Raw genomic sequence first — 23,068 nt, forward strand, 5'->3', positions numbered from 1 at the left:
GGGAGCTGTGGGGCGAGCAACCCCCTCTATCTATTCACATATTAAAGACTTGTAAGGGTCATACTTCAACATTTCAGTCATACCTGTTGCGTGCGGGCTGTGTAAATTGAATATATCTGTATTGAATTGTATTCACCAATAGATTATTTCCTTTGAATTAAGAAGATGTTAATTGCGATTTCTTCATTAAGTTATACTTATGTTATCATGACCTCTGTAACTGATGCACGAGTGTCCTTGACCTTTCTCATTATAAACGAGTTTTCCCCTCCCCAGGGTGTCTTTCGGCAGCAAAAGTTCCGTCATAGAAACATGGATCATCGATGACGCCGAAGTGACGCGCAGAAAGTGCGGTGACGTCAGAGAGATCGGCGGTGATTTCTATGACGACACTATGACATCATCGACCGACGCCATGGTGGCCAACAACAAACCAGCCAATCACAAGATTCCCAACAGACACGTGACCATTGGTGACTCGACCTACGTCATCATGACTCCGGACAACACCCCCGAGAGCCCAGACGTCGATGACAGTTTTGCCATCAGCCGCACGGTGGCGCCCCCACCTAGCAGCAGTGTTACCGTCTGCTACCCAACTTCCGGTCGTCTGGGAGGCCCCCACCACGGGGAGACCCCAGAGGCCCCGACGACCCGACCCCTCAGGTCACCCCCTGCACGGAGCGGGTCCCCCAAGGAGGAGTATTACAACGTTCTACAGCCAGAGCCTAAGGACCAAACGTGAGTACTACGTCATTCTCTTTAACTAACTTGAGTACTACGTCATTCTCTTTAACTAACTTGAGTACTACGTCATTCTCTTTAACTAACATGAGTACTACGTCATACTCTTTAACTAACATGAGTACTACGTCATTCTCTTTAACTAACTTGAGTACTACGTCATTCTCTTTAACTAACTTGAGTACTACGTCATTCTCTTTAACTAACATGAGTACTACGTCATTCTCGTTAACTAACAGGAGTGCTACGTCATACTCTTTAACTAACTTGAGTACTACGTCATACTCTTGAACTAACATGAGTACTACGTCATAGTCTTTAACAAACTTGAGCACTACGTCATACTCTTTAACTAACTTGAGCACAAGCTGATACTCTTTAACTAATTTAAGCACTACCTAAAACCCTTTAACTAACTTCAGCACTACGTCTCAATCTAACGTAAGCACAACGTTACACTTGTGAATTAACTTGAGTAATACGTGATATACTTTTACTAACTACCTCATACTTTCTTCCTAAGGTGTGCTTTACGTCACACACTAACGTATGTCCCACGTGGTACACAAATGACGTATGTCCCACGTGAGACACAAAGATACTCTCTATTGAACCAACCTACAAGCTCATACAGTCTCACATACGAAATGTGTACAATCCCCTCTGTACGCAGTATGTAACATAGCCATATTCTGTCACTGCTCATCTAGATCGTGTGTTCTTTGTACACCAGCGCAAGTTTCCATAGAAACTCTTACATTTTGCGTTGCTCCATAAAAATCGTAAAAAGTGCGTCTTGCTCTAGCCATTGCGTTTTTCTTTGTTAAACAAACGTAGACATAGCAAAGGTAGACGATCGTAAACACAGACCCAAGAAGTTGATCAACAGGCCAGTCGTTAAAACGATGATTCAAACTTTCAACACAAACAAAGAAAAAGTCCCTAATTTTTGGAGTTGTACCGTAAGAAAGATAAAACAAATCTTGGCCAAGTCAAGCCGACAGCTGGATGGCCCTGGCCGAGGACCTGGCTAGAAGTGCCAGGATTGTTCCCTGCCGCCCGCCATTTGTTGGCGGAGAGTCGCGGTTATTTCCCTTGGTTCGTTACACGACAGGACCACGTAAACGTTGCTAAATGTTGCCTAATCTTACCTCCCTTTGTGGAGAGTTATCTCCTGGCCAAACATTACGGTCTAATGCCACGATCTCATATGACGTGATACCTTTCAACAGCGCCAAGGCTTGTTCTAATGTCTTGAGACCCCCAGATATGAATAACTTTATGGTAAAAAAAATAGTTGACCAATACAGGTGATTTAAAAAGCCGACTGCTGTTAGGTGACAAGGTCAAGACTTTACAAATGTAAACTTTTGTTTTCAAACGGCTTAACTTGAAGAGAAATATTTCTTGGCTTTACTAGATTCTCTTAGGTTCTCTTAGTGCCAGACATGTGGCATGTGACATGTGACATGTGACATGTAGCATGTGACATGTGGCATGTGACATGTGACATGTGACATGTGACATGTGACATGTGGCATGTGGCATGTGACATGTGGCTTTTGTCCAACCAAGACAAACTACAAGGCAGCAATTGTTGATTTTGGAGTTGTCTCTCCTAGATAAGTAGCTGTCCTCATCTGCCCAGGGTTCGAACTCGGGACTTTTCGGTTTAGCAGCCATGAGCCTAACCGACCCGACCACGCCGATTATTAGACTAATCCGCTGTATTATTTGACACATTTGCTAATCAGTCAAGTTATTTGACTAATCCGCCAACTTGTTTGACTAAGACGCTAGAGTGACTAATCCGCCAACTTGTTTGACTAAGACGCTAGATTGACTAATCTGCCATATGTTTTATGCCAACACACGGGTAGAACGTTAACGCCTTACCTAATCTTGTGGTATAATTCAACCAACATAAACTAACCCCCCCCCCCCCCCCAAACTTACCTAGCCGACATGAACCCCCCCCCCCTTCCTGAAACTTACCTAATCTTATGGTATAATTCAACCGACATAAACTAACCCCCCCCCCCCCCCAAACTTACCTAGCCGACATGAACCCCCCCCCCTTCCTGAAACTTACCTAATCTTGTGGTATAATTCAACCGACATAAACTCCCTAAAACACACATTTCTGTGGTCATAAAATTTGTTGTTGAAAGTTTTTCCACAAAGGAGACGAAAGACAGGCAAACGATTTCTTTGGTGTAACGACGGGTAGTTGGGTGTACGGAGGCTGGGGTACGGTAGAGTACATGACGTGGGGGGGGGGGGGGTTAAAGCACACCTGTGGATGGTTTGATGAGATCCTGACATCTGGACATTGTTTTGTCAGGGATGTGAGGGTCTGTGTGAGGTTTTAAGGTGTGTGGGTTGTAAGGGACTGGCTGTGTGGGGTGTAAGGGACTGGCTGTGTGGGGTGTAAGGGACTGGCTGTGTGGGGTGTAAGGGACTGGCTGTGTGGGGTGTAAGGGACTGGCTGTGTGGGGTGTAAGGGACTGGCTGTGTGGGGTGTAAGGGACTGGCTGTGTGGGGTGTAAGGGACTGGCTGTGTGGGGTGTAAGGGACTGGCTGTGTGGGGTATGAGGGACTGGCTGTGTGGGGTGTAAGGGACTGGCTGTGTGGGGTGTAAGGGACTGGCTGTGTGGGGTGTAAGGGACTGGCTGTGTGGGGTGTAAGGGACTGGCTGTGTGGGGTGTAAGGGACTGGCTGTGTGGGGTGTAAGGGACTGGCTGTGTTGGATGTCAGAGTCAGTCTATGTGGGGTGTTACATACAGATTCTCTCCATACATACAGATTCTGTCCATACATGCATATTCTGACCGTATATACAGATTCTATCAGTACATTCACATTCTATCGTCTAGTGTACACTTCACATTGTGAAACATCTTGTTGGTTTCCCTCAGACTTCACATTGTGAAACATCGTGTTGGTTTACCTCAGACTTCACATTGTGAAACATCGTGTTGGTTTACCTCAGACTTCACATTGTGAAACATCGTGTTGGTTTACCTCAGACTTCACATTGTGAAACATCGTGTTGGTTTACCTCAGACTTCACATTGTGAAACATCGTGTTGGTTTCCCTCAGACTTCACATTGTGAAACATCTTGTTGGTTTACCTCAGACTTCACATTGTGAAACATCTTGTTGGTTTACCTCAGACTTCACATTGTGAAACATCGTGTTGGTTTACCTCAGACTTCACATTGTGAAACATCGTGTTGGTTTACCTCAGACTTCACATTGTGAAACATCGTGTTGGTTTCCCTCAGACTTCACATTGTGAAACATCGTGTTGGTTTACCTCAGACTTCACATTGTGAAACATCGTGTTGGTTTACCTCAGACTTCACATTGTGAAACATCGTGTTGGTTTACCTCAGACTTCACATTGTGAAACATCGTGTTGGTTTCCCTCAGACTTCACATTGTGAAACATCGTGTTGGTTTCCCTCAGACTTCACATTGTGAAACATCTTGTTGGTTTACCTCAGACTTCACATTGTGAAACATCGTGTTGGTTTCCCTCAGACTTCACATTGTGAAACATCGTGTTGGTTTACCCCAGACTTCACATTGTGAAACATCTTGTTGGTTTACCTCAGACTTCACATTGTGAAACATCGTGTTGGTTTCCCTCAGACTTCACATTGTGAAACATCGTGTTGGTTTACCTCAGACTTCACATTGTGAAACATTTTGTTGGTTTCCCTCAGACTTCACATTGTGAAACATCGTGTTGGTTTCCCTCAGACTTCACATTGTGAAACATCTTGTTGGTTTACCTCAGACTTCACATTGTGAAACATTTGATTTTTTTTTACCTTTCCCCCACCTCACCTCCCCCACACTTGTCGATAGAAATAGTTGGCCAGCTGCCTAAGTAATCCGAGCATTAGAAGAATTTCTCAACCAAATTAATTGGCCAGTTTGGATTTAAACCAAAATTATTTTTTTTACCATTTTACCTGTGAACTGGCTAGATTGGGCACTGATTCGGTTCTGTTGAACGAAAGCTTCTCCTGCCGACATCTACTTACGAGGTGTAGTTTGTCGCGACAACTAGAAAAGTTTGGATAGTTGGTTTCGTTGAGGAATTGAATCGTCACAACAAAGACTCCACCTATCTGGTAAACAGTCACAGAAAGATAATGATTTTACCGTCAAGAGATAATCCTCACCCTCCTAATTCTCTCTCCCCCCCCCCCCACCCCCCGTCTTGTCTGTTGTTAACAACATTATCGGCCGTACATTGCGCCACCTAGCGGGGGATTTTATGCTGCAACATAAGGTAGAAATTATCCGAGGAATTCCGGCGAGTTGATTTGTTTACACCGGAAGTTGTGTTTTGCTGGAGGGGTGGTGAGTAGGGTGGGGCAAATTTGTCAAGCAGGTCATGGGTTGTCTCTGTCAGGATTACTGGGCAGCTTGTTGTCATAATACATACAGTCAGTCGTTGGGATTGTTGGTCAGTTATTGGCTTTGTTGGTCAGTTATTGGGATTGTTGGTCAGTCGTTGGGTTAGTTGGTCAGTTATGGGATGGTTGGTCAGTCGTTGGGATTGTTGGTCAGTCGTTGGGATTGTTGGTCAGTCGTTGGGATTGTTGGTCAGTCGTTGGAATTGTTGGTCAGTTATGGGATTGTTAGTCAGTTATGGGATGGTTGGTCAGTCGTTGGGATTGTTGGTCAGTCGTTGGGATTGTTGGTCAGTCGTTGGGATTGTTGGTCAGTCGTTGGAATTGTTGGTCAGTTATGGGATTGTTGGTCAGTTATGGGATTGTTAGTCAGTTATGGGATTGTTGGTCAGTCGTTGGGATTGTTGGTCAGTCGTTGGAATTGTTGGTCAGTTATGGGATTGTTGGTCAGTTATGGGATTGTTGGTCAGTCGTTGGGATTGTTGGTCAGTCGTTGGGATTGTTAGTCAGTTATGGGATTGTTGGTCAGTCGTTGGAATTGTTGGTCAGTTATGGGATTGTTGGTCAGTTATGGGATTGTTAGTCAGTTATGGGATGGTTGGTCAGTCGTTGGGATTGTTGGTCAGTCGTTGGGATTGTTGGTCAGTCGTTGGGATTGTTGGTCAGTCGTTGGAATTGTTGGTCAGTTATGGGATTGTTGGTCAGTTATGGGATTGTTAGTCAGTTATGGGATTGTTGGTCAGTCGTTGGGATTGTTGGTCAGTCGTTGGGATTGTTGGTCAGTCGTTGGGATTGTTGGTCAGTCGTTGGAATTGTTGGTCAGTTATGGGATTGTTGGTCAGTTATGGGATTGTTAGTCAGTTATGGGATGGTTGGTCAGTCGTTGGGATTGTTGGTCAGTCGTTGGGATTGTTGGTCAGTCGTTGGGATTGTTGGTCAGTCGTTGGAATTGTTGGTCAGTTATGGGATTGTTGGTCAGTTATGGGATTGTTAGTCAGTTATGGGATTGTTGGTCAGTCGTTGGGATTGTTGGTCAGTCGTTGGGATTGTTGGTCAGTTATGGGATTGTTAGTCAGTTATGGGATTGTTGGTCAGTCGTTGGGATTGTTGGTCAGTCGTTGGGATTGTTAGTCAGTTATGGGATTGTTGGTCAGTCGTTGGGATTGTTGGTCAGTCGTTGGGATTGTTGGTCAGTTATGGGATTGTTAGTCAGTTATGGGATTGTTGGTCAGTCGTTGGGATTGTTGGTCAGTCGTTGGGATTATCGTTAATCTTAGTCACCGGACACGTGATACACACAATAGGTTGCCATGACAACAAGCTCAACCAGTCAAGCTGGAGCTGTGATTGGCTGGTGTCTATCACGTGAGGCACCAACGATAAACAGGTGTGCACGAGGTAGCCTAGGAACGGCGTCTGTTTGAACGAGAGTCTCCACCTGGGTGCCACAAGGTGTTTCTGACGAACTGCCCCCGTTCTAACCGAAAACTTAAACGGTTTTTTCCACCAAATTATCTGGCTGTTCCTGCGCTTTCATGGCCTCGTTAAAATAGAAGAAAAAAACACTTGGGTATTGTTAATGGGGCTTCATGTCAGGTTTTTGGGGTGGGAAGAAACAGACAGAAAACTTAGACAATAAAACAAGATGTATCAAACAATAAAACATAATGTAACAAACAATAAAACAAGATGTAACAAAAAATAAAAAAAATGTAACAAACAATAAAACAAGATGCAACAAACAAAAAAACATAAAACAAAATGTAAAACAAGATGTAACAAAAATAAAACATAAAACAAGATGTTAAAAAAAACAATAAAACAAAATGTAACAATAAAACAAGATGTCACAAACAATAAAACATAAAACAAAACGTAACAAATAATAAAACAAGATGTAACAAACAATAAAACAACATGTAACAAACAATAAAACATAAAACAAGATGTAACAAACAGCGGTCACTGATGGTCAGATTTTGCCATTAACTCGCACAAATCTTAGCTCAGAGATATTTTAGCTCACCCAAATCTTAGCTCAGCTAAAATTTAACTCACCAAATCTTAACTCAGCGATATTTTAGCTCACCCAGATCTTAGCTCGGCTATAATTTAACTCACCAAATCTTAGCTCAACTATAATTTAACTCCTTGGAATCTCACGTGCGATCGATACTCGCCTGTGACAGAAATGTCCTTGAGACTTTGTTTACATCTCGCTGTGGAAGGTTCTGGGCCCGTTTCACGACGGTCTGGTGTAGCTAGTATCACAATGTTAGATAATTTAATCGTATTTTAACTCTCAGAATCAGATAATTTAATCGTATTTTAACTCTCAGAATCAGATAATTTAATCGTATTTTAACTCTCAGAATCAGATAATTTAATCGTATTTTAACTCTCAGAATCAGATAATTTAATCGTATTTTAACTCTCAGAATCAGATAATTTAATCGTATTTTAACTCTCAGAATCAGATAATTTAATCGTATTTTAACTTTCAGAATCAGATAATTTAATCGTATTTTAACTTTCAGAATCAGATAATTTAATCGTATTTTAACTTTCAGAATCAGATAATTTAATCGTATTTTAACTCTCAGAATCAGATAATTTAATCGTATTTTAACTTTCAGAATCAGATAATTTAATCGTATTTTAACTCTCAGAATCAGATAATTTAATCGTATTTTAACTCTCAGAATCAGATAATTTAATCGTATTTTAACTCTCAGAATCAGATAATTTAATCGTATTTTAACTTTCAGAATCAGATAATTTAATCGTATTTTAACTCTCAGAATCAGATAATTTAATCGTATTTTAACTCTCAGAATCAGATAATTTAATCGTATTTTAACTCTCAGAATCAGATAATTTAATCGTATTTTAACTTTCAGAATCAGATAATTTAATCGTATTTTAACTTTCAGAATCAGATAATTTAATCGTATTTTAACTCTCAGAATCAGATAATTTAATCGTATTTTAACTTTCAGAATCAGATAATTTAATCGTATTTTAACTTTCAGAATCAGATAATTTAATCGTATTTTAACTTTCAGAATCAGATAATTTAATCGTATGTTAACTTTCAGAATCAGATAATTTAATCGTATTTTAACTTTCAGAATCAGATAATTTAATCGTATGTTAACTTTCAGAATCAGATAATTTAATCGTATGTTAACTTTCAGAATCAGATAATTTAATCGTATTTTAACTTTCAGAATCAGATAATTTAATCGTATTTTAACTTTCAGAATGTCAGATAATTTAATCGTATTTTAACTTTCAGAATGTCAGATAATTTAATCGTATTTTAACTTTCAGAATGTCAGATAATTTAATCGTATTTTAACTTTCAGAATGTCAGATAATTTAATCGTATTTTAACTCTCACAATTCAGATAATTTAATCGTATTTTAACTCTCACAATGGTAGATAATTTAATCGTATTTTAGCTCTCACAATGCCAGATAATTTCATCGTATTTTAGCTCTCACAATGCCAGATAATTTCATCGTATTTTAACTCTCAATATTTTAAATCTCACGATGTCACGTACTTCCATCATATTTTACCTGCAGCTTTTAGCACTGCTAGATCACGTTTAATGTGTCCGGGCAGCCCCGCCTCATAAAACTGCCTCTGTCCCCATATTCCTCGTGTCGGTACCTTTCTCCCTTCTCTATCCCAGCGTCCATTGTGATTATCCCCTTAACTCTCGCAAAGTTTTCCTGCCCCTTTTCCATTCAGCAGTATAAAAATACCGTAGAATCAATACAGGTGATCGATTTCTTAAAGACAAATTAGTCCCCTCCAGGCCATCGAGTACTCCTCTTCAACCCGACCAGGCTCGTCTGGGGTCAACTACTCAACAGGGGTCAACTCGACTTGGGTCCCTCAACTGGGATCCACTTCTCACAAAACAGAGGTGACATGAATATATTTTTGCATGATACGCCGAGCTTTTGGAAATTTCCGCTAGCTAAAAAAAACTTGGTACAAAAAAACTGAAGCAGCCATAAATATGCGGAGACAACTCTACAAAGGTAGGCGCTAGAACTTGAGGGGAGCTTTAACACATAGTTGTCTCTCCTTGTTTGTTAGAGAGTTATCTTTCTTGGTTTCTTAGACACTCATCTGCCTGGTTCGTTAGAAATTTATCTATCTTGGTTTGTTGGAAAGTTATCTGCCTATTTTGTCGGTTTTTTTTTGTCCCTTGGTGCCATCCTTATCTGTTCTAGAGTCCCCCCCCCTTGGTGCCATCCTTATCTGTTCTAGAGTCCCCCCCCTTGGTGCCATCCTTATCTGTTCTAGAGTCCCCCCCCCTTGGTGCCATCCTTATCTGTTCTAGAGTCCCCCCCCTTGGTGCCATCCTTATCTGTTCTAGAGTCCCCCCCCTTGGTGCCATCCTTATCTGTTCTAGAGTCCCCCCCCTTGGTGCCATCCTTATCTGTTCTAGAGTCCCCCCCCCTTGGTGCCATCCTTATCTGTTCTAGAGTCCCCCCCCTTGGTGCCATCCTTATCTGTTCTAGAGTCCCCCCCCTTGGTGCCATCCTTATCTGTTCTAGAGTCCCCCCCCTTGGTGCCATCCTTATCTGTTCTAGAGTCCCCCCCCTTGGTGCCATCCTTATCTGTTCTAGAGTCCCCCCCCTTGGTGCCATCCTTATCTGTTCTAGAGTCCCCCCCCCTTGGTGCCATCCTTATCTGTTCTAGAGTCCCCCCCCTTGGTGCCATCCTTATCTGTTCTAGAGTCCCCCCCCTTGGTGCCATCCTTATCTGTTCTAGAGTCCCCCCCCCTTGGTGCCATCCTTATCTGTTCTAGAGTCCCCCCCCCTTGGTGCCATCCTTATCTGTTCTAGAGTCCCCCCCCTTGGTGCCATCCTTATCTGTTCTAGAGTCCCCCCCCTTGGTGCCATCCTTATCTGTTCTAGAGTCCCCCCCCCGTCCTTGGTGCCTCCTCTGACTGCTGTAGAGTTGTCTCCCCTTGGTCCTGCCCCTGTTTGTTGTCGCCCTTGGTGCCGCCCCTGCTGTAGAGTTGTCCACCCTGATTTGCTAAAAATTGAAGTTTGGTAATGAAACTGTTATCTCAACCCCCCCCCCCCCCCCGGCCTGACCTTCAAACTCCCGTAATAACGCACGTGCTTGACTCACTCGTGGCACAGCTGGTGCACTAACGTCCTGCCCTCGTGACGGCGATGCTTATCGCCCCTGATTGACTTTTGCCAGTGACAAATTCTCTCCCTTGTCGTGGGTTTAATTAAAGGGACTGTACCCATTGGTTCCCCTCAACCGGAGTGGGGACGTCGAATCGTTTCTAGTCCTCGAAGACAGATTTAAGGTTTGAACAACATCGGTAATGAACTATTGATTTTACCAGCCCCTATGTATCATACAAATGGAACGGCGTGGCCTAGGCGGTAGAGCGCTAGGTTGCTAACCTGAAAGTCTCGAGTTAGAATCTAGGTTAAAGTCAGTAGAACGTCCCTGAGTCAACCCAGCTCTGATGGGTGCCTAACTCATGTTAGGGAAAGTAAAGGCGGCTGGGCATAGTGCTGACCACATATTCCCTTCATTTGCCATTGTTTTAAGTGGCCTAGCTTTGATTGGCCTAGCTTTGATAAGCCTAGCTTTGATTGGCCTAGCTTTGACTTAGCTTTGTTTCTAGTGTTAAGGTAAAGATGCATGTAAAACGTATCAGCTCACCCAAAGGCTGGGGGGGGGGGGGGGAGTAAGAGCGGGGAGAGGGGGGATGACTCGTGTGCAGCTGCACGCACCTGTTGCTGCTAGCAACGGGCACCCTACCTAACCCGCCCCACAAAACCCGCCCCAGCAAACCCACCCTACCTAACCCACCCCACCAAACTTAATGGAATATAAACCTGAGTCTATAAAACTTCATGGAATATAAAACCTGAGGCTATTAAACGTAATTCGGCTTTCTGCTTAAGATGTTTATTTGAACATTATCTTATAACATCTGTTGGCAGCTTTTAAAAATACGAGGTACATTTCACACAGGTTTTCAATGCTTAGCGTAATATAATCAGCTCATTAAACCTATGCTGAAAATTGTTTAAATGTTTTTCACAAGCTTCTAGATCTAGTTAGTTCGCAACGTCTTTTGTTTGTTTGTGCGTTTGTGGGAAATCTTTCAACTCGATTTTGACCTACTTCTTAAGCACCGATTTCGTTCAAACTTTCCAGATATGTTCTTCTGTGGTGACAATGCATGAATATCTATATTTAAATCTAATTAGATTAGTCATTAAAGTATAATTAAAAGATTACTGAATTCAATTTTTTTAAAAAGAGGAGATCAGTCTGTTGCGCTGTTTGTTCACCGTTAGTTGCCTGAGCATCGACCATGAACTAAGGGGCAGATAACTGCCCTTTAGAGCTATGAGTCGGGTTTTAATGCCAATATTTTGAGTCGTAGCCTATGTAGTCTTATCTTCATTTAGAACAATTGACTAAACAGTGGAGAATAAAACAAATATAAAAACCGTTATTATAACAAGCTTTTACATGAACTGAAAATAAGAAAATAAAACTTATTTTATATTATTAAAGAAAGCAAATCAGTTATTTTTTTATTTTATTTTCAGTGCATTTAGAAGCTTGTTATTCTACAGGCTTTTATATTTGTTTTATTGTAAGGTGGAGTGAATAGCAAGGAATGAACTAAAATAGATGTAGGGTTGTATCGGAGTATTTTTGCTTCTGTTCAATTAATAATTTGTTCTATTAAAATTGCAATGAAATCGGCTTCTTCATTTTTAAAACTACGCAGTTTCGTGTTACTGTGATTAATATGAGTCAGTGTGTCTCTGAAATACGAGGATCTCTATAAACTCTGATTCAAATTTTTGTTGTTTACTTTGGCAACTATAGAAAGACAACTCATCGCACTCTAGTTCAATAATTGTATATATTGAGTTATTTCTCTTTGGATGCTTGGCGCATTGCCAACTTCTACTTTGTAGTTAGATAGGAGGGGGGGGGGGGGGTACTGAATTACGTAATAAAATTTTATTTAGCACTTATAGAAGCTGGATGCAATTATAACAGCTGTGTTTTTTTTTTAAATTTTAAACAAAATAAATCAGTCATGATTTTTTAAAATGATTATTACAATAGTTCCGGCGCAAATGGGCGTGTCAAATGTGGCACTTTGATTTTTTGACGTGTGAGAAATGTTTGACATGTCAGAATAAAGCTGCTGTCGTTTAGGTAATTTATAGGTGAAGGGGGGTATATGGCTTGTTATAACTTGTAAAATTAGTGTGTGTTTATATAAGTGTGTTGTGGTGTTGTGTAAGGGGCCTAAAATGGCATCTTTTACCTCATTTAAAAAAACCTTTATGTGTGTATGTGTGTGGGGGGGGGGGGGGGGGGGAGAGATTTAACGTAATTTTTAATCTAGATGTAAAGCGACCCCCCACCCCCACCCCCATCCTTTCGCACACGCACACTACACACACACAACATATACACACACATACACTAAGATCAATATTTATTTAATTTGAAAAAAATAGCTGAAACGGAACCATTTCTGCACTAAATATAGCCAAAATCGTAATCAAGAAAGAGTCAACCCATATTAATGTATCAGCGGCTGCATGTAAATACGAACGGCGTCTATTTCTGTCTAGCCCATCAGCTTGTACAAATAAGATGTAGATCTATTTCTGTCTAGTCCATGAATTTGTACAAATAAGATAAAGATCGTCTATTTCTGTCGAGCTTATTGTGCAATGTCGCTTTAAGTGTTGACCCAGTGACGTCTAGTTGTAAAATCATCGATGGCTAATGGTGCCCCGGCGTTGGTTTTTGTGTGCCTTTGTTTTATTTGTAAGCTCAAACTCCGGTCTTGACATGTACACAATTTATCATCTGCTTGACATGTACACAATTAATCATTTGCTTGACATGTACACAATTAATCATTTGCTTGACATGTACACAATTAATCATCTGCTAGACATGTGCACAATTTATCATCTGCTTGACATGTACATAATTTATCATCTGCTTGACATGTACACAATTTATCATTTGCTTGACATGTACACAATTAATCATTTGCTTGACATGTACACAATTAATCATCTGCTAGACATGTACACAATTTATCATCTGCTTGACATGTATAATTTATCATCTGCTTGACATGTACACAATTTATCATTTGCTTGACATGTACACAATTTATCATCTGCTTGACATGTACACGATTCTTCATGAACACAATGCTTCATATTCATATTCGAGGGCCTTCATATTCACAATGTACAGTTCTTCATGCCGTGATCACGTGATACATGAACTCTTGTGTTGTCTGTGTACATCTTCTGTTTACTTCCTGTTTTGATAATTGCCTGTGTGGGTAGGACTAGGGTGGTGAAATGTAGTTTTGGTTGTTTAAATGTCGCTTCTAGACAGTATCGTTTGTTTTAAATGTCGCTTCTAGACAGTATCGTTTGTTTTAAATGTCGCCGCCTAGACAGTATCGTTTGTTTTAAATGTCGCCGCCTAGACAGTATCGTTTGTTTTAAATGTCGCTTCTAGACAGTATCGTTTGTTTTAAATGTCGCCGCCTAGACAGTATCGTTTGTTTTAAATATCGCCGGTTGGATAGTATCGTTTGTTTTAAATATCGCTTCTAGACAGTATCGTTTGTTTTAAATGTCGCTTCTAGACAGTATCGTTTGTTTTAAATGTCGCCGCCTAGACAGTATCGTTTGTTTTAAATATCGCCGGTTGGATAGTATCGTTTGTTTTAAATATCGCCGGCTAGACAGTATCGTTTGTTTTAAATGTCGCCGTCTAGACAGTATCGTTTGTTTTAAATGTCGCCGGTTGGATAGTATCGTTTGTTTTAAATATCGCCGGCTAGACAGTATCGTTTGTTTTAAATGTCGCTTCTAGACAGTATCGTTTGTTTTAAATGTCGCCGCCTAGACAGTATCGTTTGTTTTAAATATCGCCGGTTGGATAGTATCGTTTGTTTTAAATATCGCCGGCTAGACAGTATCGTTTGTTTTAAATGTCGCCGTCTAGACAGTATCGTTTGTTTTAAATATCGCCGGTTGGATAGTATCGTTTGTTTTAAATATCGCCGGCTAGACAGTATCGTTTGTTTTAAATATCGCTTCTAGACAGTATCGTTTGTTTTAAATGTCGACGTCTAGACAGTATCGTTTGTTTTAAATATCGCCGCCTAGACAGTATCGTTTGTTTTAAATATCGCCGGTTGGATAGTATCGTTTGTTTTAAATATCGCCTGCTAGACAGTATCGTTTGTTTTAAATGTCGCTTCTAGACAGTATCGTTTGTTTTAAATGTCGCCGCCTAGACAGTATCGTTTGTTTTAAATATCGCCGGTTGGATAGTATCGTTTGTTTTAAATATCGCCGGCTAGACAGTATCGTTTGTTTTAAATGTCGCCGTCTAGACAGTATCGTTTGTTTTAAATGTCGCCGCCTAGACAGTATCGTTTGTTTTAAATATCGCCGGTTGGATAGTATCGTTTGTTTTAAATATCGCCGGCTAGACAGTATCGTTTGTTTTAATGTCGCTTCTAGACAGTATCGTTTGTTTTAAATGTCGCCGCCTAGACAGTATCGTTTGTTTTAAATATCGCCGGTTGGGTTGTATCGTTTGTTTTAAATATCGCCGGCTAGACAGTATCGTTTGTTTTAAATGTCGCTTCTAGACAGTATCGTTTGTTTTAAATGTCGCCGCCTAGACAGTATCGTTTGTTTTAAATATCGCCGGTTGGATAGTATCGTTTGTTTTAAATATCGCCGGCTAGACAGTATCGTTTGTTTTAATGTCGCTTCTAGACAGTATCGTTTGTTTTAAATGTCGCCGCCTAGACAGTATCGTTTGTTTTAAATATCGCCGGTTGGATTGTATCGTTTGTTTTAAATATCGCCGGCTAGACAGTATCGTTTGTTTTAAATGTCGCTTCTAGACAGTATCGTTTGTTTTAAATGTCGCCGCCTAGACAGTATCGTTTGTTTTAAATATCGCCGGTTGGATAGTATCGTTTGTTTTAAATATCGCCTGCTAGACAGTATCGTTTGTTTTAAATGTCGCTTCTAGACAGTATCGTTTGTTTTAAATCTCGCCGGTTGGATAGTATCGTTTGTTTTAAATATCGCCGGCTAGACAGTATCGTTTGTTTTAAATGTCGCTTCTAGACAGTATCGTTTGTTTTAAATATCGCCGGTTGGATAGTATCGTTTGTTTTAAATATCGCCGGCTAGACAGTATCGTTTGTTTTAAATGTCGCTTCTAGACAGTATCGTTTGTTTTAAATGTCGACGTCTAGACAGTATCGTTTGTTTTAAATATCGCCGGTTGGATAGTATCGTTTGTTTTAAATATCGCCGGCTAGACAGTATCGTTTGTTTTAAATGTCGCCGCCTAGACAGTATCGTTTGTTTTAAATACCGCCGGTTGGATAGTATCGTTTGTTTTAAATATCGCCGGCTAGACAGTATCGTTTGTTTTAAATGTCGCCGTCTAGACAGTATCGTTTGTTTTAAATGTCGCCGCCTAGACAGTATCGTTTGTTTTAAATATCGCCGGTTGGATAGTATCGTTTGTTTTAAATATCGCCGGCTAGACAGTATCGTTTGTTTTAATGTCGCTTCTAGACAGTATCGTTTGTTTTAAATGTCGCCGCCTAGACAGTATCGTTTGTTTTAAATATCGCCGGTTGGATTGTATCGTTTGTTTTAAATATCGCCGGCTAGACAGTATCGTTTGTTTTAAATGTCGCTTCTAGACAGTATCGTTTGTTTTAAATGTCGCCGCCTAGACAGTATCGTTTGTTTTAAATATCGCCGGTTGGATAGTATCGTTTGTTTTAAATATCGCCTGCTAGACAGTATCGTTTGTTTTAAATGTCGCTTCTAGACAGTATCGTTTGTTTTAAATCTCGCCGGTTGGATAGTATCGTTTGTTTTAAATATCGCCGGCTAGACAGTATCGTTTGTTTTAAATGTCGCTTCTAGACAGTATCGTTTGTTTTAAATATCGCCGGTTGGATAGTATCGTTTGTTTTAAATATCGCCGGCTAGACAGTATCGTTTGTTTTAAATGTCGCTTCTAGACAGTATCGTTTGTTTTAAATGTCGACGTCTAGACAGTATCGTTTGTTTTAAATATCGCCGCCTAGACAGTATCGTTTGTTTTAAATATCGCCGGTTGGATAGTATCGTTTGTTTTAAATATCGCCTGCTAGACAGTATCGTTTGTTTTAAATGTCGCTTCTAGACAGTATCGTTTGTTTTAAATGTCGCCGCCTAGACAGTATCGTTTGTTTTAAATATCGCCGGTTGGATAGTATCGTTTGTTTTAAATATCGCCGGCTAGACAGTATCGTTTGTTTTAAATGTCGCTTCTAGACAGTATCGTTTGTTTTAAATGTCGCCGCCTAGACAGTATCGTTTGTTTTAAATATCGCTGCTAGAAGTTTAAAATCTTTTAGCGAATCATCGTAAACTTAGGTTGCTCTAGCCTGTCGGTGTATCAAATAGAAGTTTAAAATCTTTTAGCGAATCATCGTTAGTTTTGGGTGCTCTAGCCAGTCGGTGTATCAAAGCCGTCAGTTCAGAAAATGGCGGTCAAGTGGTATTTGCATAAAATGTATTCTAAAAATGGATGAAAAACTATATTTACGTCCCACTTGGATATAATCCTTTAGACGTGGCCGGCAGACTTTTTTAAAAAATGGACTTTTAGGTTGTGTGTATCGAGACACAGTGTGTGTGTGTGTGTGTGTGAGTGAAACGTACATCTTGTGTGTGTGTGTGTGTCCAAACATTGTATATGTGTTTGTCTGCACACCATGTCTTGTGTTGAATATATATAATTTTTTGTTTACAAGCCATAATAAAAATAAGTACCATTTAAAGGCATACTTAGATTATACTAAATTAAGCTAAAGAAATGTAGACACGCTGTACCGTAGATCTGTGGTTAGAGAGGAAAACATTTACTGTGACTTTCTCCCTAGACTCACGTAATGGTCAGATACCGACTGCATGTTTGTTGTTGTTGAGTAGATATTTGTCAGATCTGTCGCCATTGCTATCCTGATACAGGTGCATTGTGCCGTTGGGGCTATGTGTACCTGCACAGGTGCATTGTGCTGTTGGGGCTATGTCTACCTGCACAGGTGCATTGTGTTGTTGGGGCTATGTGTACCTGCACAGGTGCATTGTGCTGTTGCGGCTATGTCTACCTGCACAGGTGCACTGTGCTGTTGGGTTATGTGTACCTGGGCCACGGGTGCATTGTGCACCTTTGAGTGCACACCATAGCGACAATAAAACGTCAATACCCCTCCCCAACTCGCACCTTGCCGCACCGACAGATCCTTGTGGGTGGGGGAACCCCCCTAATCACGGCCTACCTAACAAGATTACTGAAAGAGAAACTGGCGCCCTTTCATCTTGGTGCCAAAAAACTCAATCAAATCAGCAGACGAGACATGGAGCGGCCTAATTTCTCCACACCGTGCCGGCCCCACGGTATAGTGGGACCGCTCATTGAATGAATCGTTTCATTATCTGCCACCCCTTGCAGGGGAGATAAGATTTGTTCTCATAGCCTTGAGTGGTGCATGGGTGTCAGAAGATGGTTCAAAATATTCAATTGTGGTTGTAAGTGGTGGGGAGGGAATGTCCTTCTATAGGTGAGTGAATGTCCTCTCAAGAGTTGAGTGAATGTCCTCTCTGTAGGTGAGTGAATGTCCTTCTATAGGTGAGTGAATGTCCTCTCAAGAGGTGAGTGGATGTCCTTTCAAGAGTTGAATGAATGTTCTCTCAAGAGTTCAGTGAATGTCCTCTCAAGAGTTGAGTGAATGTCCTCTTGATAGGTGAGTGAATGTCCTCTCAAGAGTTGAGTTAATGTCCTCTCTATAGGTGAGTGAATGTCCTCTCTATAGGTGAGTGAATGTCCTCTCTATAGGTGAGTGAATGTCCTCTCTATAGGTGAGTGAATGTCCTTCTATAGGTGAGTGAATGTCCTCTCTATAGGTGAGTGAATGTCCTCTCTATAGGTGAGTGATTGTCCTTCTATAGGTGAGTGAATGTCCTCTCTATAGTTGAGTGAATGTCCTCTCTATTTGTGAGTGAATGTCCTCTCTATAGGTGAGTGGATGTCCTCCCTATAGGTGAGTGAATGTCCTCTCTATAGGTGAGTGGATGTCCTCTCTATAGGTGAGTGAATGTCCTCTCTATATGTGAGTGAATGTCCTCTCTATAGGTGAGAAAATGTCCTCTCTATAGGTGAGTGAACGTCCTTCTATAGGTGAGTGAATGTCCTTCTATAGGTGAGTGAATGTCCTCTCTATAGGTGAGTGAATGTCCTCTCTATAAGTGAGTGAATGTCCTCTCTATAGGTGAGTGAATGTCCTCTCTATAAGTGAGTGAATGTCCTCTCTATAGGTGAGTGAATGTCCTCTCTATAAGTGAGTGAATGTCCTCTCTATATGTGAGTGAATGTCCTCTCTATAGGTGAGTGAATGTCCTCTCTATAGGTGAGTGGATGTCCTCTCTATAGGTGAGTGAATGTCCTCTCTATAGGTGAGTGAATGTCCTTCTATAGGTGAGTGAATGTCCTCTCTATAGGTGAGTGAATGTCCTTCTATAGGTGATTGAATGTCCTTCTATAGGTGAGTGAATGTCCTTCTATAGGTGAGTGAACGTCCTCTCTATAGGTGAGTGAATGTCCTCTCTGTAGGTGAGTGAATGTCCTTTCAAGAGGTGAGTGAATGTCCTCTCAAGAGGTGAGTGAATGTCCTCTCTATAGGTGAGTGAATGTCCTCTCTATATGTGAGTGAATGTCCTCTCTATATGTGAGTGAATGTCCTCTCTATATGTGAGTGAAGAAGAGTTGAGTGAATGTCCTCTCATTGAAGAAGAGTTGAGTGCAGGTTTGTATGGGCTCCCGCTGTGTGTTATCGACTTCAAACTTCGGCGCTCATTAAGATGACGACATAATGATCGTGTTGATTATTTCCTAATTAAAAGGTTCAATTAGGTTGCTGATTACAGCCATAACAAAATAAAGAAATAGCTAACATCTCTCCACCCACTCCATCAATGGACGTTAACTTTTGGCAGACAAAAATGAAAACAAAATGAAAACAAAATGAAAACAAAATGAAAACAAAATGAAAACAAAAAGAAAAGAAAAAGAAAACAAAATGAAAACAAAAAGAAAACAAAAAGAAAACAAAATAAATACAAAATCCAGCTAAGCAGAAAACTTTGCTCTTCCACTTGCGTTGATTCCGTGACGTGTATACAGGAAGGTGACCAAAGGTCTTTGAAAATGGTGATCTATGTAATCTAAATTATCTTAAGTAGGCCGAGTCTACTATAGTATGTGTGGCTATCCCCTAACTACCCGTTATATTACGTTTAGCTATGCACTAACTACCTGTTATATTACATGGGGCTATACACTAACTACCTGTTACATTAAGTCGGGCTATACACTAACTACCTGTTACATTAAGTCGGGCTATACACTAACTACCTGTTATATTAAGTCGGGCTATAATATAACTACCTGTTATATTACGTGGGGCTATACACTAACTACCTGTTATATTAAGTCGGGCTATACACTAACTACCTGTTATATTACGTGGGGCTATCTACCAGATACCTGCTATATTAGGTTAAGCTATCTTCTAGCTACCTGTTACATTACTTGCAGCAACATTCGATTACCGACGTCATAATTTATGTGGTCGAAGTCTGACGTCATAATTTATGTGGTCGAAGACTGACGTCACGATTTATGTGGTCTAAGAATGACGTCAAAATGTATATATTCTAAGACTTCCCTTCGAGTGCGGAGAAGGCGAATGGAAAGAAATGTTAGAAAGAAATGAGATAATAAGAATGGGAAAGAAAAGAGATAAAAAGAAAGGGGAAGAAATGAGATGAAAGAAAGAGTTCCACGCTAAGAGCTAAGCACTTAAGTTCACGACGCTCTAGATACGCCCTAGCGCTTAGCTCCGGGACTCAGAATGAGCTTAAGTGCCGCAGCCAAAAGCCATCACAATAAACCTAATCTAGGCTCGTCATTACTAGATTAGGTCCGGGTTTAGGCAAACCACGGGGGTGTTGGTCGGGGCAGGGAGGGGGGAGGTTAGAGGTGGGGGGGGGTGTGCTGTGGTTTGTTTACACCTCGAGTTGGCTGACAAACACAAAAAGAATGTTTATTTCTCCTACAAGTTATTGATCCGCTGTTTCACGGACATCCGCATGAAGAAATGTTTGAACCATTTTAAAATACTCCCCCCCCCCCTCTCTTTCTCTCTGTTTTTTTAATGGTAGTTTTAAAACTCCCCAGGCAAAGGTTGGATAGACAGGCCTATGTTTAAATGTGTTTATGGTTGCTTTTGTTGGCAAATCACAGCTGTTTGACATACATTTAGTTTTGTTCGCTGGCTAGTCGTGTTTGCCGGCTAGTCGTAGTTACCGACTAGTCGTATTTGCCGGCTAGTCGTGTTGCTGGCTAGTTGTGTTGCTGGTTAGTTCAACATTGTAGCAGCATTCAGTCACCTGTTTTCAACATTGTAGCAACATTCACTCACCTGTGTTCAACATTGAATCAACATTCACTAACCTGTGTTCAACATTGTAGCAACATTCACTCACCTGTGTTCAACATTGTAGCAACATTCACTCACCTGTGTTCAACATTGTAGCAACATTCACACACCTGTGTTCAACATTGTAGCAACATTCACTCACCTGTGTTCAACATTGTATCAACATTCACTCACCTGTGTTCAACATTGTAGCAACATTCACACACCTGTGTTCAACATTGTAGCAACATTCACTCACCTGTGTTCAACATTGTATCAACATTCACTCACCTGTGTTCAACATTGTAGCAACATTCACTCACCTGTGTTCAACATTGTATCAACATTCACACACCTGTGTTCAACATTGTAGCAACATTCACTCACCTGTGTTCAACATTGGAGCAACATTCACTCACCTGTGTTCAACATTGTAGCAACATTCACTCACCTGTGTTCAACATTGTATCAACATTCACTCACCTGTGTTCAACATTGTATCAACATTCACTCACATGTGTTCAACATTGGAGCAACATTCACTCACCTGTGTTCAACATTGTATCAACATTCACTCACCTGTGTTCAACATTGTATCAACATTCACTCACCTGTGTTCAACATTGTAGCAACATTCACTCACCTGTGTTCAACATTGGAACAACATTCACGATGGGACCCAGAAGGTCTGAAACAGCCGCTATAGATGGGACCCAGAAGACCGGATGTACTTTTCGAAGTCAGCTGAAAACATAACGAAATTTGTTTTAGTCACGAGGTGCTTGAGACCTCGTTAACGTTAATAGTTTTAGTTAGGCCCACCATTTGTGTTGATAACGTTAGTTTTAGTTAGGCCCACCATTTGTATTGATAGAGGTAGTTTTAGTTAGGCCCACCATTTGTATTGATAGAGTTAGTAGTTTTAGTTTAGCCCACCATTTGTTTACCTGTTCAGGAGAAAATGAAGATCCCCTTGTTTACACTTTATAACGGATGTTGTGGTTGGTCAATACTCTCAAGGACTTTTATAACGGATGTTGTGGTTGGTCATTACTCTCAAGGACTTTTATAACGGATGTTGTGGTTGGTCGTTACTCTCAAGGACTTTTATAACGGATGTTGTGTTTGGTCATTACTCTCAAGGACTTTTATAACGGATGTTGTGGTTGGTCATTACTCTCAAGGATCTACCGTGATTGATGGAACCAATCTGGAGAACTGTAACAAAGCTAAGGAATGTGTTTGGAGGGGTGGGGAGTGGGGTGGGGAATGAGGGTTGTGCCGGTGGAGAAACGAGAAAATCGCGTGCGACTGAGATGCCATTAAAAAAAAAACGTTTGGAAGATGGGGGTCGAAAGTGAAAGAAAAATAGTCGGGTATGTGTTGTTTGCTGGGAACGAATGTTGAAACTCTGAATGGTGACTACATGTCTGTATTTAATAGTGACATTTTCTGTATAGACTCTAGTAGACAGCTGTCTATTGCTGTTGTCTGCTGCTGTCTATTGCTGTTGTCTGCTGCTGTCTATTGCTGTTGTCTGTTGCTGTCTATTGCTGTTGTCTGCTGCTGTCTATTGCTGTTGTCTGCTGCTGTCTAATGCTGTTGTCTATTCATGTATGTTGCTGTTCTCCTTTTGAACCGAATGATGGTGTGGCGCTATTGACGTAAATACGGTGGAAATGTGTGTTGAATCAAATAAATTTACTACAGCAGTAAAACAGAATCATACCTGCGGTCAACTAACAATACTGTCAGTACCTACAGTCCTTGAATCTTACAATGCTAGTTTTCGTCTTTGATTGTCTGTGTATTCTGCACTGAGAATGTGATTATTTATTCGGATTATTAATTTTTTAATTAAAAACCCCTGCTAAAATCGATTTGACTCGTGTTTAGGACCATGACCCAGTTACAAGCAACTCACGTGCACCGTAAGCCCCACTTCCGGTGTGTCCACATACCTACCCCGTGCTAATTACTACCCCCCCCCCCCCCCACCCGCCTCCCGACGGTTCCCTAAACCAGAGTTAAGCCCTGAACTTCTAATGACGTGAACTTGATGAGTAAGTTAATTACTGCCCCGCATTACTCACCCGACCCAAGCTTTCATCGCCCCAGCCTAGTGGCGCCGTTTTAATGAAATTTCCAATCCAGGTTTACGATCAAAGTTTGCCGGAGTTATGGCCCATTGTTCCCTCGCGTCATCGCTTTTTTTTTTCTCGAGTTATCACCCTTGTTCCCTTAAGTTATCAGCC

At 41.0% G+C, this 23,068-nt stretch overlaps 1 protein-coding gene across 1 annotated transcript in view; it reads left to right on the plus strand.

Moving 5' to 3' along the window:
* Positions 1-276: 276 nt before the first annotated feature.
* The window catches only part of LOC131953171 (uncharacterized), a gene marked incomplete at its 5' end in the record, with an annotated part of 103,141 nt that continues 80,349 nt past the window's right edge, over positions 277-23,068 (plus strand). The window contains 1 exon segment of the mRNA XM_059316226.1: positions 277-741. Within this exon segment, the coding sequence (XP_059172209.1) occupies positions 277-741 (465 nt within the window).

Source organism: Physella acuta, unplaced genomic scaffold (assembly GCF_028476545.2).
Source record: "Physella acuta isolate Inbredline_101_S28 unplaced genomic scaffold, ASM2847654v3 ptg000913l, whole genome shotgun sequence".
In the NCBI taxonomy this organism is placed as follows: Eukaryota; Metazoa; Mollusca; class Gastropoda; family Physidae; genus Physella; species Physella acuta.